Consider the following 16,129-nt stretch of genomic DNA (forward strand, 5'->3'; position numbering starts at 1 on the left):
CTGGTCAAAGTAATTTATAGATTCAATGCTATCCCCATCAAGCTACCATTGACTTTCTTCACAGATTTAGAAAAAACTACTTTAAATTTCATATGGAATCAAAAAGGAGCCTGTATAGCCAAGACAATTTTAAGCAAAAGAACAAAGCTGGAGGCATCATGCCACCTGACTTCAAACTATACTACAAAGCTACAGTAACCAAAACAGCATGGTACTGGTACCAAAACAGATATACAGACCAATGGAACAGAACAGAGACCTCAGAAATAATGTCACACATCTACAACCATCTGATCTTTGACAAATCAAGCAATGGGGAAAGGATTCCCTACTTAATAAATGGTGTTGGAAAAACTGGCTAGCCATATGCAAAAAACTGAAACTGGACACCTTCCTTACACCTTATACAAAAATTAACTCAAGATGGATTAAAGACATAAACATAAGACCTAAAACCATAAAAACCCGAGAAGAAAATCTAGGTAATACCATTCAGGATATAGGCATGGGCAAATACTTCATGACTAAAACACTAAAAGCAATAAAAGTCAAAATTGACAAATGGGATCTAATTAAACTAAAGAGCTTCTGCACAACAAAAGAAACTATCATCAGAGTGAACAGGAAACCTACAGAATGGGAGAAAATTTCTGCAATCTATCCATCTGACAAAGGGCTAATATCCAGAATCTACAAATAACTTAAACAAATTTATAAAAAACAAAAAACAAACAACAACAACAATAAAAATCCCATCAAAAAGTGGGCAAAGGATATGAACAGACACTTCTCAAAAGAAGACATTTATGTGGCCAAGAAACATGGAAAAAAGCTCATCATCACTGGTCATTAGAGAAATGCAAAGCAAAACCACAATGAGATACCATCTCACGCCAGTTAGAATGGCAATCATTAAAAAGTCAGGAAACAATAGACGCTGCAGAGGATGTGGAGAAATAGAAATGCTTTTACACTGTTGGTAGTAGTGTAAATTAGTTCAATCATTGTGGAAGACAGTGTGGCTATTCCTCAAGGATCTAGAACCAGAAATACCATTTGACTTAGCAATCCCATTACTGGGTATATACCCAAAGGATTATAAATCATTCTACTATAAAGACACATGCACACGTATGTTTATTGTGGCACTGTTCAAAATAGCAAACGCTTGGAAACAACCCAAATGTCCATCAATGGTAGACCGGATAAAGAAAATGTGGCACATATACACCATGGAATACTGTACAGCCATAAAAAAGGATAAGTTCTTGCCCTTTGCAGGGACATGGATGAAGCTCAAACCATCATACTCAGCAAACACACACAAGAACAGAAAACCAAACAGCATGTTCTCACTCATAAGTGGGAGTTGAACAATGAGAACACATGGGCACAGGGAGGGTAACATCACACACCAGGGCCTGTTGGGAGGTGGGAGGCTAGGGGGAGGGATAGCACTAGGAGAAATACCGAACATAGATGATGGGTTGATGGGTGCAGCAAACTACCATGGCAAGTGTATAACTATGTAACAAACCTGTACATTCTGCACATGTATCTCAGAACTTAAAGTATAATAATAATAATAATAAAATAGAAAAATCAATACTTCCCAATACTTTAAGATTTGTCTGATGAGAATGGTAGTGATATTAACAAATGTGATTTTTTTGATATTGTATCATGAAATCTGTAAGGTCTGCATAGCTCACTGAATCAATATTTTACAAAGAACAAAGCATCATATTACAAAATCATACACTGGTTTTAAAAAGCCATTCAAAATGAAAAGAGACCAATGGCTTTTCAGATTAACAACATGAAACATTCACTGATGTTTCAGATTCCTCGTTGAAACTACTTTCACCTGTTATCTAGTTTTACCTGTTATCTACTATCACCTGTTATCTAGTTTGAAGGTAGTATCGAAGAAGAATGTCCACAGGCATTGAAAAAAGTGATTACATGCTTCTTCCTTTTCCAACTACATGTTTATATGAGGTTTGACTTTCTTCATGGAATTCAATTTTTGAAAAAGGCAAAAGATTAAATGCAGAAGCAGATAGAGAATCCAGTTGTCTTCCATTAAACCAGATGTTTAAAGAGATTTCCAAATATATAAAACAGTGCTGCTCCATTTTAGAGCAGAAGGCCTGTTAATTTTTGTTTTGTTTCAGAAAATACAGTTATTTTTCATAAAAACATATTACAGTAATATGCAGTGGGTTTCTTATTATAATTATTAAATAAATCAATAGATAATTATTTTAAGACATTTCTGTTTTACTTTCTAGTATGATGATTATGGGTATATATAACCCACATAAACTAAAGCTCTTGGGACTCTTAATTTTTTAGAGTCTAAGGGAGTCCTGAGATCTAAAAGTCTGAGGACTACTAGATTAAAATAACTAGAGATAAATTAGTAAGTGGTAATGAGAGGAAGCAAAAATTAACATTTGTTTTGAATGTCTGTTTTGTTCTGAGTTCATTCAGTTCTCACAATTACTCTAGGAGGTCAATATTATTATTCCCATTTATAAGTGATGAGACTGAGCTCAAAGAGAGTAATTGTTTATCCCAAGTTAGGATTGTAACCCAGGTCTGAAAAATTCTATGTTCTTTCCTTTTACCTCTAATTGCCTTCCTACTAAGAACATTTTATTCTACAATTATAAGGTTTAGTTTGATCAGAAGACTGATTTTTTTATCTTGACATGTATATGTATGTATGTGTGTATGAGGGGATACTATCTAGACAGAGAAACTGAGAGAGTTAGGACTATAATGGAAATGGAAAACCTATAATTCTGCCACAAAAAGAACTTGCTATTTAAAACCTTAATGGTAAATTTTGCCAATAATAATAATCTTCAGAAAATAGGATATATTGAACCTTTTAAGGGATCAAATATATGATTCTCCTACAGGTCTCCACTTTTTGCCCCCTCCTACAGTGCTCTGGTCTCCCCCTAATCACACCCTGTTGTTGTTAATAGCACCTCCTATTTTTTGAGAATGTATCATGGTCAGGCCCAATGCCAAATGCTTTCATTCGTTAACTCATTCAATTCTTTCTTTCTTTCTTTTTTTTTTTTTTTTTGAGATGTAGTCTTACTCTGTCACTTAGACTGGAGTACTGTGGCGCAGTCTCGGCTCACTGCAACCTCTGCCTCCCGGGTTTAAGCGATTCTCCTGCCTCAGCCTCCTAAGTAGCTGGGATTACAGGTGCGTGCTCCCATGCCCAGCTAATTTTTTTGTATTTTTAGTAGAAAAAGGGTTTTACCATGTTGTCCAGGCTGATCTCAAACTCCTGACCTCATGATTCACCCACCTCGGCCTCCCAAAGCACTGGGATTGCAGGCGTGAGCCAGCACGCCGGGCCAACTCATTCAATTCTTAAAACCACTCTTTGTGATTGGCATTATTATTCTAGACTTACAGCGAAAACACTGAAGACTTGAGAAATGAAATGATTCACCCAAGGTCACATTATTTGTGAATGTATGAATCAAGACTGAATCCAGGGCTGACTCCAAAGCCCTTGTGCTTAATCACCATGCGATATCATGTACCTGCTTCCCCAAAGGATTTCAGCTACTTGAGAACTGGGACTAGGTCTTTTTCTTCCAAAAATACTGATGCCTAGCACATTGCTTGGTACATAGTTGGAACTCAGTAAATTTTGTTGAATAAATGAATGAATAAATAAATGCATGAATAAAGTGCAGTCAGAGGTAAATGAAGAGCCAAACTGCTTTCATTTACTTGAAGCCCGATTAAGGACAGGGTCTCATTGTTAGTTCAAGATGCTGGGCTGCCAGTTTAGCTGAGCCATCCAACCTTGTTAATTTTAGTTATTTTCTCTGGTAACATTCCACACTCATTGGTTCCCATGATTATTATTGTACTGCATGTTGCTACATCATACCTGATCTGTGACATGAGGAATGATTTTAAATATACACTCTGGGGCAGAGGTGGCACTTTGTAATTCTAGATGGAATTGCCCTACTAAACTCTCTATGAAAGCTTATTGTAGGGGCAAGACACACAGTATACCAAAGAACTAAATACAAATTGTATTCAGGAATAATATTCTCTGATTTTAAAAATAGGGCCAAAACCATTAGCAATACTTTTATGTTAGATAGTTAAGAGGTTGTTAGCACCAAGCTTATTTCCCTTTACAAGTGAATCAAGCAATGAATAACAATAATCATACCTTACTTTTTATTATACAGCATTTTTGAGGGTATAAGTCTTTATAACTCTTTATAGAAATCTATGTATTCAGTGTTGCAGGAACTGCTCGTAGATGCCACCTTGTATCCATCTTTCTTTCTTCCCTAATAACAGAATGCTGATTTTGGAGGAGCAACTAGCAATGTGCTTCCTTTATAGTTAACTGTGGTCATGTAACTAAATGCCAGCCAATGAGATGCAAGTCTAAGGTGTTGAGTAAAATTTCTGGCAAAAACTTCTTAAGTTGGGGAAATAAAATTTAACAACCATTTATAATTTTTTTTTAAAAAAAAACGTACCAAGCAAGGAATAGAAGATAATTTCCTTGATCTGATGAAAGAAAATGAAAAAACACTAGCTAACAACATACCTAATGGTAAAACACTGATCCTTTCTCCCTAAGATCATAAACATGACTAGATTGTCCTCTCCTACTATATCTATTTAAAAGGGTACTGGAGACCCAAGTTGGTGCATTAAGGTTAAGAAATAAGAAAGAAGAAGCATAGATATTGGAGGAAAAAGAAGTTGTTATTCATAGATGACATGATCATATACACAGAAAATTCTAAGGAATCTATAAAAATCACACTAGAACTAATGAGAAAATTCATGAAGTTTGCAGGATACAAAGTGAATATGCAAAATCAATTGCATTTCTACATGTTATCCACAAAGAATTTGAAAATAAAAAATTTTAAATGTCCCTAGAAATAAATAAAACAAAACATGTGCAAGATATCTACCCTGAAAATGACAAAACATTGCTCTGAGAAATTAAACAAGGTCTGAATAAGTGAAGATATATGTCATATAAAATGATTGGAAAATTCGATGTGTGTAAGCTGCTCAATATCCCCACAATTGATCTATGGTTTCAATGTTGTCTCAATAAAAATCTCAGCATATTTTTTAAAGAAATTGACAAGATGATTCTAAAATTTATACGGAAATGCAAAGGATCTAGGATAAACAAAATGAAAATACAAAGTTGGAGGACTTATGGTCCTGATTTCAAGACTTTCTATAAAGCTACAATAAGGGAGGTAGTGAGGCATTAGTGGTTACATGGGTATATGCAATGGATCAATGAAACAGAATAGTGTCCAGAATTAGCCTCACACATACATGGTCAACTGCTTGTCCACAAAGACATTAAGATAACTCAATGTGGAAAAGAAAATCTTGTGTAACAAATACTGCTTGAACAACTAGATATCTCTATGGAAACAAAAGATGAACCTAGACCTTTTTTCTCATTCCAAATACAAAAGCTAATTCGAGATCAGAAGCCTAAATGTAAGCACGTTAACCGTAAAGTTTCTAGAAGAAAATACAGCAGAAGTCTTTGTGACCTTTTCGGTAAGCAAAAATTTCTTAAGACATAAAATACAGTAACCATAAAATTAAAAATTAATAAGCTGAACTTCATCAAAATTACAAACTTTTGCTTGACCAAAGGTATTGCCAGAAAAATTAAAATACAAGCCATACACTGGGAGAGAATATTTTTAACAAAAATATACATTTTTTTGCAAAATATATTTGACAAAAACTTGTATCCAGCATATAAAAAGTACTCTTACCACACAATATTGGAAAGACAGTCTAATCTTAAACAAATGGGCAAAAGACTTGAAAAGAAACTTCACGAAATAAGAAACAAAAATGGCAAATAAACACAAGAAAAGATGTTCAACATCATCATTAAGGAGATGCAAATCAAAGCTACAATGAGATGCTACCCCACACCTATTAGAATGGCTAAAATTTAAAAAACTGACAACACCAAGTGTCAGTAAGGATGTGGAATATCTGGAACCCTGTCACACTACTGAAGGAAATGCAAAATGGTACGTTCACTTTGGAAAACAATTTGGTAGTTTCTTTAAAAATTATAAGTATCATATAGTTCAGCAACTCCAGTTTAGGTGTCTATTATAGAGAAATAAAAGCATACGTCTATACAAAGACTTCTACACAAGTGTTCATAGCAGCCTTTTCATAATAATCCCCCCAAATAGAAACAACCCAAATGTCCACCAATGAAAGAATGAGTAAACAAAATATAGTAAATATATACAATGGATTATTAATTAAAACAAAAAGAAGCAAACTCCTGATACATACAAAATCATAGGTAAATCTTGAAAACATTATGTTGAACCAAAGAAGCCAAAAACATAGGGCATATACTACATTATATATTCATACAAAATTCAGGAATAGGCAAAACCAATATAAATTATAGAAATAGAAAGTGGTTGCCTCTGAAGTGGTAGAACTAACTGTAATGTGAAATTTCTGAGGTGATGGACATATTCTACATCATGTTTTGGATATTGATTGCAATGGTATATTTAACCATCAAAACACATCAAACTGAACATTTTTGATCTGTGCATTTTAGGCATGTCAACTATACATGAAAAGGAGTTGTGAGGGAGTGGGCAGACAGTGCCCTTATTGCCACTATTTTCCTCCTTTCCTTCTGACTGAAATGAAGAAGTAATGATCAGTGCCCTGGCAGCATTCTTGGACCATGAAGATAAAATCCAAGTGTCAATAATGGTGAAGCAGAGAGCAGAAAAAGTCCTAGATTCCTCATGTTTACGGATCTGCCATATCACCACTGAATGGCCTTTCTCTGCATTTCATGCAAAAGAGAAAAGAAAATATTGGCCAGGCGTGGTGGCTCACGCATGTAATCCCAGCACTTTGGGACGCCGAGCGGGGCAGATCGCTTGAGGTCAAGAGTTTGAGATCAGCCTTGCCAACATAGTGAAACCCAGTCACTACTAAAAATACAAAAATTAGCCAGGCATGGTGGCGGGCACTTGTAATCTCAGCTACTCGGGAGGCTGACACAGGAGAATCGCTTGAACCCAGGAGGCAGAGGTTTCAGTGAGCCAAGATCATGCCACTGCACTCCAGCCTGGGTGACAGAGTGAAACTCCATTTCAAAACAAAACAAAACACAAAAAACAAAAATACTCCTTTTTTATGCCACTGTCTCAGATACTTGCAACCAAACACAATTTCTAAGTGTTACAATCACTGATAAATTTCTTTTATGGTTAAATTATTTTTGATTATGTTAGATTGTGGTTGGGAACTATACTGAGATGTTTTTTAAATGGTATAATAAAAGCTGTTTATCTTTTATAGAGATTGATGCCTTTGTGTATAAAAGTATTATAAGTTAATAAACATTTAGAAAATTATTTCATATAAACTAGATATATAGCAGTAATGGGCTTGCTTTTGGGACAAATCAAATCTCGGTACAGATCATGGATTAGTCATGTGGCCTTGGGCAAATAGCTAATCTCTCGGAGCCTCACTTCCTCTGAGTGTAGGGCTGATGTTATTAAGCTAGCTTTAACCTGCTGTTTAACCTGCTGTTATTATGAAGACTGAATGAGGTCATGTATGTAAAACCTTCAGCATAAGGTCTGGGACAGAGCATATGGTAGCTCTTTTTCAATAGGAGACTATTTGATTCTGAACATGTCATTCACTGCACAGATAAGCCATCACAAAGCAATTTGTCCTCCACCATCACCTGCATAATATGTGGTTTTTAATAGCTTATTATAGCATATTAGAATGGAGTCATTGCCTATGGAGTCATTTACTACTGAATTTAATAGCAGTGAAGGCTGCATGCCTTCTCCAAGCAATAAGAGAAACCAATATTTCCCAGAGTATGTCAGAAAAAGTTGCAAAAATTATTATTTTGCCAGAAGTCATTGTCATGGAGAAAGGCTCTCGGAAAGTGAAGGTTATTTTCAAATAACCTCAGAAAGTGGTGGCCATTGAGGCTAGAAAGTGTCTGAGATACTGGGACTGGGCACCATCCAATGGAGCCTTTGGTGAAAGCCTTGGTTCCCTTGCATGCATAACACACATTCTGGTTTGCCACATCCTGCCCTACACTGGGAGGCAAATGCAGAGGCCACAAGGACCCACGGCTAGAACCATGTAGTTCAGATGACCTCACCTCACTCCAAGCAACCTAGGCCTCTGAGAGAACTGCTGAGATCCAACCAGACGAGGCAGAAATGCCAGGGAGTTAGCAAGCTCCTGGCAAGTGCAGCTCAGAGCAGGAGTATCTCCATAGAAAATCAGCACACATAGATGCCAAGAGAATCATTTACTTACCTGCAAGGGTTGGCAATTTCTTCTGGTGTTGTTTTCACAAAAGGGGATACAGGTTTTTCCACAAAAGATCCGAAGCCCAGTCTAAAGTTGCTGGTTAATTTAGACATCTCTTTGGAAAGCCGGGAGCCCAACTCCTTGATTGTGTTGAGGTCATCATCCATGGAGGCGGAGAGGTCCATGAGGTAATACAAATCCACCGGGTAGTCCTCAGTCTGGCGGACATGCACCTGCAGAGTCTGCGCACCACCTGCAAAGCCCAATAGGAAAAGCAAACCCAGGAAAACACACTGAGATTTATTTGCAACTGGCCACTTGCTGGGTCAGCTGGCTATTTCACCTCCATAAGAACTTACTGAAATACATAGGATTTCATTAACTGTGTGGTTAAGATCCTAAATGAACCAACCCATGAAATTCTTTCAGCAGTGAGTTTAGAACTATTGGAGAATAAGTTAGGATATTTTATATCTCCTTGGGAGAACTAGCATCCATTTAGATAGAAGATAAGCTGAATTTTTTGTGTGTCGTTTTAGAAAAGGGAAACCAAATAAAAGAGAGTTTAAATCTACATTACAATCCTTGAAGAAATGTGAGGTAAGCGTTAACAACATTTGAGTAATTTAAATGGTTACTATTAGAGATGGCTTCTTCAGTAACACAATTGGAGTGCCAGGGACCGATGTGAATAAAGAAATGTGTGAGCCTAGCAATTTTCGATTTCCTTAAGAATGGGAAATTCGAGTCTTAATAATCAATGATATGTAATATGATACAAGACACATTAGTGGGGTAGCAGAATTACCATATATAACATTAGATCTATTTACATGAGCCAAATCCTAACATACCTGGTCTCAACTTAAGGATCAAGCTTTGAGGTGCAATCTGAACAATGTCAGAACTATTTTTCTGTCTGCCTACACTGAGAGGCTTATTTTTAAGTATTTCTACTTGGGAGACAGGGTTTTCGATGAAGTTTAATTGACATCCTTTAGCTAAAAGGTTTGCTGGGGTATCACACCTTTCACCAACTCCAGATGGACGGGTAAAATTCTAAAAAAGAAAAAGAAAAAGAATAACCAGAAAAAGAAAACAAATCTGAATTTCTTTATAAGATACCAGCAATTGAAAGTTTTCTGCACACTTTGCTAGTTAAGCATCTTATCATATTGTATCCCTACATGACTAACATTGATTATAGGTCTAAAGTTAAGTTATAGGTGAATAACCAGAGAATTCTGCCAGTAAAATTCTGAGTAAAACTGGAGTCTCCTTTCAATTATATTCACTTGAATTCATGTAACAATTTTGGGGATGGTGGGTAGGAGGGAGTGTGGGGGAGGTCTTAAGGTCACTTCTTTAAAGCTTCTTCCCAGGCCATGACCAGATCCTTGAAACAGTTGGGTTCATAAAGTTGACATCATTCCATGAATTTATCTGCTCAGGCTGACCTGTAGGTTTGATTCCACAATCAAATCTTTATCACTAGATTTGGGAATTGACACACTGTCCAAGTGCTCCAGTGTCAATCCCTAAATCTAGTGATAAAGAGAGATCCTGAGGATTCCTAAAGGGTAGGGATTGCAACATCTCCCCCATCTAGCACTCTCTGCCAGTTGTATGCACTGGTCTGTTACCCTTATAGTGCAGCATGACTTCACCAAAATTGACCTCTTGTGGACTTTAAACCCAGAGTCTTGAAGCATTCTAGTTCAAGATCCTTTAGAACTTTCTCCAAGATTTGAAAGTGAGGAAGAAAAGTGAAAAAGATGGGTTAAAAGTCTGCTTTTCTGTGTGGGACACAGGAGTTTCCCACAAGGATAGCAGAGGTACAGTGAGATGAAGTCGTTCGCAGCAGAGATGTGGTCATTCAAATTCTGGAACACCCAAAACAGGGAGATGGAGCTAACAGATTAAATACCTAACTTACCTGATAGGCACGACTGCTCTAGAGCGGGCATGACACTACGCAAAGGGGAACTTGTTGCCCATTGACTCTCATGCTTAGAGAAAACCAAACCAATGCTCACACTATTTTCCTTGCCTCGTAGAACTCCAAGCCACTCTTGCTGTTTTCATCAGCTAGGAAAGTTAGATTTCTTCTGAAATTGATTTTGAGAATACAATTTGTTATCAATCAGTAGGCCTGTGCATGTCTGAAGCTCTAGGCCAGGCATGGCAAACTGTAACTTCCCATGATGTCACTAAGGCTGGCCAAGGCTTCAGAATACTTCTCAACACAGTGTCATTGCTATCCCTCTAGTCATAGCCTTTGCCAAAAGATCAGAGGTGGTGTTAACCACATGACCTATTTTCTATCTGCCCTAAGCAGAAGCCTAATTTACTTTTTGCTCCAACTGCCTCAACTGGCATCCTCATAACTACTTCTAATATTAGAGTGGCCTCTTAGAATAATTTGGCTTTACAATTTGACAACAATTTGGCTACCAAGTATTATCCACAAGTAAAGTTATCAGCAGCAACTTAGGAAACTCTCTTAACTAAATGCTGAAAAATGCATTTAAATGAAAATTCTAGGCTGATTTGTTATTTTACCTCTCTGGCATGAAACTAATACTTCTTCAGGAAGTCAATACCCAAAAACATGTGAATTTTTCCCTCCTTGTATCTTCTCAATCCTGCTTTGATACAGGAACTCAAAAAAAGGCATAATTCTCTTGGACTTTTGTTTGTGGTCGCGTCGGTCAAGGCTGTGGTAGGGGACTGAGCTACGTTTGTGCTCTCCTGTCTTCATGGATACACACTGAACTCAGCGTTTGGGTTTCCACAGGTAGAACCCAGTTCTGAGTTTGGTGTTGAGGTGTTGAGGTTTGTTTCTCTTTGAGCTGAGCATGCTCAGCTCTCGCTGAACTTGGTATTTGTATGATTTGATCTATGTTTAGATTATCTTTATGAGATCCAGTGGGTAGAGACTTGTTTTAAAATTCAGAAAACTAATGCCTGTCTTTCTCACCATGAATCAGTCAGACATCAGTCTCTAGTGTCTTAGGATGGCTTGGTAGATATTCCCCGATCATCTTCACACTGATTTCACATAGTTTTCAGTTTGACCAGATAAGGAGTGCCTATTTGGAACTTTGTCACTGGCGTGGTACAGAGTCACTGAGTTTATGAAAATGCCATTTTTAAAAGAACTGGATAATGCCTGACCAGTAATATTTGCCCCAAACTTAAAACACATCCCTTAGAACCTAGCAGTAGTTCAGAATGGATCCTAGTACCCAGATGGAATACAACTATGATATGAACATCAAATGTATGTTTAACTTTAGAAAATCCATCTCCATGATCTCTGATTATCCAGACAGCCTCCATATTTTATATGCAACCAGTTAGAAATGGCTTTACAATAAGAGAAGGAGTGAGGTAAAATTTAAAATCCCAAGTTACATATTTTTCCAAATAATTTGACATCCACTCCTTCTACAAATTGTTTTTGAAAGTAATCACATGAATGCCATTTTGATCTACCAATGCTCACCTTCTCCTTTCCTGATTTGTTTTACTCATACAATTCCACAAAAAAACAATTCACTATCAGAACTATCACTGAGGAAATTAACATGAGTGTAACTGCAGACAGGTTTTAAAAACATGTTGAGGTCGTTTATTTTACCTCCTGAGCACACCAGGCACACTGAGGTCCAATGAGCAGGCAGTCTTCACAGGTTTCTGCACCTCCCAGGGCACAGCCACCTAGGTTTAGACCCAGCAAGACGCAGGGATTAAGTATACTTTCAGTCATTCCATTTATGAGACTGATGGCTCTTACATTACTTGAACAAAACAACATCAAAGTTTAGTTTAGTATCCAAGATCAGTCCTCAAAATATTAGCAATTCACATAAAAGTTTGTATTTTACATCTATCACATGTAAAATATGTGTATGTGTATTAAAAAGTATGTATATCTTATAAGCCAAAATTATCATCCTCTTTTTTCTTAAAATGTGAAAGTTCACAAATATAGGATTATCCTATTTATTGTTCCACCTTAATTTTTAAAAATTACTTGCACCCATTAAAAAATGCTTCTTTCTTAAACGAGGTATTTCTGTTTTTGAAATAAATCCTTTCTCTCTTTCAAGATTATTACTCTTAAGTGGAAGATCTTGTGGTAGAATAAAATAGAAAAGTTTCAAAAATGGTTATCACAGTGGCACTAAGTTCCATTGGGCAGCAATGTTATTTAATTCTCCTCATTAAAATGCCTGTGCAACCTTTGTATTTATTTACCTTAAGCCTAGAGCATTCATTGTGGGAACTGCCCGGTGTTTGTCTGTAATTTGTTAAAGCGTTCACTCAGTGACAAAAGAGCAATGGAACAGATCAAATAAAACATGACTTCAGATCTAGTTTCTGAACCAAATGACAGGTTTGTCTAGCATACCACGAAAGCAATATATCGGAGAACGTAGGTCTTACCTTGTACGTGATCATTCCTTCCTAGAAATAGAAAGAACAGGCAAAGCAGTTCAATCCCCATTCGCTTCAGTTCTTGCTGTGCAGACCGATTAAAAAATGAATTACCTTCAGCGTTACAAGACCAAAGCTGAATATCGTTAAAGTCTTTCTTTCTTGAAGTGTAACATTTTAAATACTACTTACACTGCTTTGAAAAGAAACTTGAGATGTAAGTTAGAAAGTTTTCATTAAGACTGAAATGAAAACAGAGGCTACCTGGACAGGTAAAGCAGAAAAGCTGTGTTTAAAAGCAACTTCAACATGATTTACTTCCTTGTTCGCCTTATAAGGAAGGCAGGTGTACAATCACCAAGAAGGTGGGGAAATTCATTCAGTGGAAATTCTGGTGTAAGTTCTATGAGTCTCTCTGCATCCTAGAGAAAGTTATTATCTTTAGTGAAATATTGATCAATGAAATGTCAAAACAGCAATTGAAATAGTCATTTCTAAAATAATTTTAACTTAATGTAAAGAATAAAGATATTAAATAAAGCATATAGCCTACATGTGGGGAAAGTAAAAAATGAGCTTAATGAAAATAACTGAGATTTTTGTATTTCATTGCTAAATCCTTTTCAAAAAATTGAAATGAACCCTGAAAAAGAAAAATTATTATTTTACAGTAAATGAGAAGGCAGGCTAGGGAAAGCAAAGCACTGTTTCCTTATTTTTCAAATTAGATGGCATATATTTTTCCATAAGTACGAAATTCCTATTTTAAAATGATATTGGAAATAATCATAATATACAAAAATCAAAGGAGATCAAAATAAGAATGTGTCAAAAGACATTGATGACAACAATGATGAAAACAGAAATGATGGTGCCCAAGATTCTGAATCCCTCAGGCTAGGGACCAAGTTCTCTTCACAATGTGCTGTTCCAACTTCTGGCTCATGATTTGGCACATAGGAGATATTTATTTGTTGAGTGAAAGAGTGACAATTTAAAATATATATGATCTATGGCTAAATCCATAAGGTTGTTTGTATTTTTCCCCCAATGTGTTCTTCAGGAGGGTGTTTTGGGATTCGTAGAGTCTGTGAACAGATAAGAATCAAATTCTCACTTCGTCACTCTCGAAACTGCTGACCTTAGAGAGACTTTTCTGTGGCCGGGCTTATGTCTGAGGAGATAATCTTTTCAAGGAGCATTACTAGGTAAGCATGTGAAACCTGTAAACAGAGGGAAACGGACTATGGTCAACAATAATTTAATTGTACATTTAAAAATAACTAAAAGACTATGAATGGGTTGTTTGTAACACAAAGGAGAAATGCTTGAGGGGATGGATACTCCACTTTCCCTGAGGTGCTTATTACACGTTGCATGCCTGTACCAAAACATCTCATGTACCCCATAAATATCTATATACCCACAAAAATAAAAACTAAAATAAAATAATTTTTAAAATAAAATAAACCAAAGAAAGAGAGAAACTAATTATAGACTACCTAGGCTTTTCTCAGAAGCCTATGTTATGTTCAATTTTGAACTCCGTCATATCCAAGAAGCTGGAAAAACATGGCAAGAATTCTGCAGTGACAATCCAGAATTATTGAATAATTGGAAGATGTGCATTTTGGGAGAAAATTTATATAAAATTAGTTGATTTATCTTGAAGAAGAAAGATTGAGCCACAAATTGTTTGTGTCTCAGTTATTGTCATTTTAAAAATCCAGTCTTAACTATTATTCATTCATTATCCATTCATTCAACAAGTACTTCTTGGACATTTACTTTGTGTCCAATATTATTTTTGAAGCAGAGGCTACATCAGTGGACACAACCAAGTTTTTGGATCCAGGCAGCATATATGCTCGGCTGGAGGGCAGTGCGGGGGATAGACTCCTAAAATCAGGCAGTGCCCAGGGCTATGAATCAGAGTAAGTCCGGGTAAAAGGAAAGAGGGGCGAGGGAGTGTACGATTTTCTTTAGAATAGTCAGGGAGGGTTTCCCTGACCAACTGGCATCTGAGAGAGCCCTAGATGACTTTGGCAACACAGCTAAGTACGAAGGCCTGAGACAGCCCAATGGAAGGTGTTTTCAAGGGCAAGTGGAATACAAGAAGGGAGAGAGAGGGTGATCAGATTTGGGGGCAGAGGTCAGATCATATGTAGTCTTTAGCTTGAATTTTATTCTATGCCTTGTGTATCATTGGAAGGTTGAAAGCAGAGAAATAATATTATTTAATTTACATTTTAGAAGAACCACACTGGCTGCTGAGGAAGTTAGAATGTATGGGGCAAGATTGGAAGGTGAATGGGGCAAGACAGGAACACATGTCTCTGTCAAGAACAGACACAATCGTGGCTGGGACTAGGATGCTGGTGGTGCAGGAGGAGAAGGGTGATCAGATTCAAGATCTATTTCGAAACTGGACTGTGCTGATAGATTGGATGTGAATATGAAAGAAAGAGGTTTCTAGCTGGCACAGATATATTTTACTGCCTGAGTGATACATTTTACTGAGAGGGGTTACATTGAGGAACAATCAGGTTTCAGGTGGAGGATGAGGATCAAGAATACAGTAAGTTTGAGATGGCTAGAAGATAACCAAGTTAAGATGCCACATAGGCAGTCTGATATCTAGGTCTGGAAATGGGGGCAATGTCAAAGTGCAAATTGTAAATTGGGATTATCAGCACGGATTTAAAGATATGAGGCTGATGGTGTTCAGAGATATGTGGCTGAATGAGATCCCTCCAGGAAGTGAATGTATGCAGGGAAGAGCTCTGAGGACGGAGCCCTGGGGCCTCTAGATAGCTAGAGATCAAGAGGAGAAGGATTTAGTAAATGAAGCTTCTATCTAAAGAACACTCCATCTTGCTAAAGAGGAACCTGTCTTTGTTGGAAGACAAATTCAAGTGTTTCTTACATTTCTGCGCATCTTACAAGCAGAGGCCCTGGCTGCCTTTTTTCTAGACTATCTTTTCCAGGATGTTTATAAAGTGAACAGCCTTTGAAAATAGAGATAGTGTCCCTCTTTAGGGAAAAGGAAAAATTAGAAACAGTGTCAACCTCCAGAACAAAGAGTAGGCCTGTTTTACTGCCCATTATAAAAGGTTCAGCTTCCCTAAACTCAAAGTTCTTCTTTTATAACACATCTTACTACATGTGCAGGTGTCACCTCTTTCTTTTGTGCCATCTTGTGGGAAATGGTATTGGGGAACTGGTGAAAGAATGTGCTGGCACTCTGACCACTGCGATTGCTGTGAATTAAAAAGTTATTTTT

At 36.9% G+C, this 16,129-nt stretch overlaps 1 protein-coding gene across 5 annotated transcripts in view; it reads right to left on the reverse strand.

The window, feature by feature from the left end:
* The window catches only part of ITGB6 (integrin subunit beta 6), an 89,675-nt gene extending 76,509 nt beyond the window's left edge, over positions 1-13,166 (reverse strand). For 2 of the 5 annotated variants that reach the window (XM_025404652.1, XM_025404648.1), the window contains exons 1-4: positions 12,856-13,166; positions 12,047-12,126; positions 9,258-9,462; positions 8,410-8,656 (exon numbers count right to left, since the gene is read on the reverse strand). In XM_025404652.1, coding sequence (XP_025260437.1) covers positions 8,410-8,656; positions 9,258-9,462; positions 12,047-12,126; positions 12,856-12,916 — 593 coding nt within the window. In that variant the 5' untranslated portion in view covers positions 12,917-13,166. The remainder of the gene's footprint in view (positions 1-8,409; positions 8,657-9,257; positions 9,463-12,046; positions 12,127-12,855) is intronic. The other 3 variants (XM_025404650.1, XM_025404649.1, XM_025404651.1) reach the window with 3 other exon arrangements.
* Between the last annotated feature and the right edge of the window lie 2,963 nt (positions 13,167-16,129).

This window comes from Theropithecus gelada, chromosome 12 (genome assembly GCF_003255815.1).
Source record: "Theropithecus gelada isolate Dixy chromosome 12, Tgel_1.0, whole genome shotgun sequence".
NCBI classification, from domain to species: domain Eukaryota; kingdom Metazoa; phylum Chordata; class Mammalia; order Primates; family Cercopithecidae; genus Theropithecus; species Theropithecus gelada.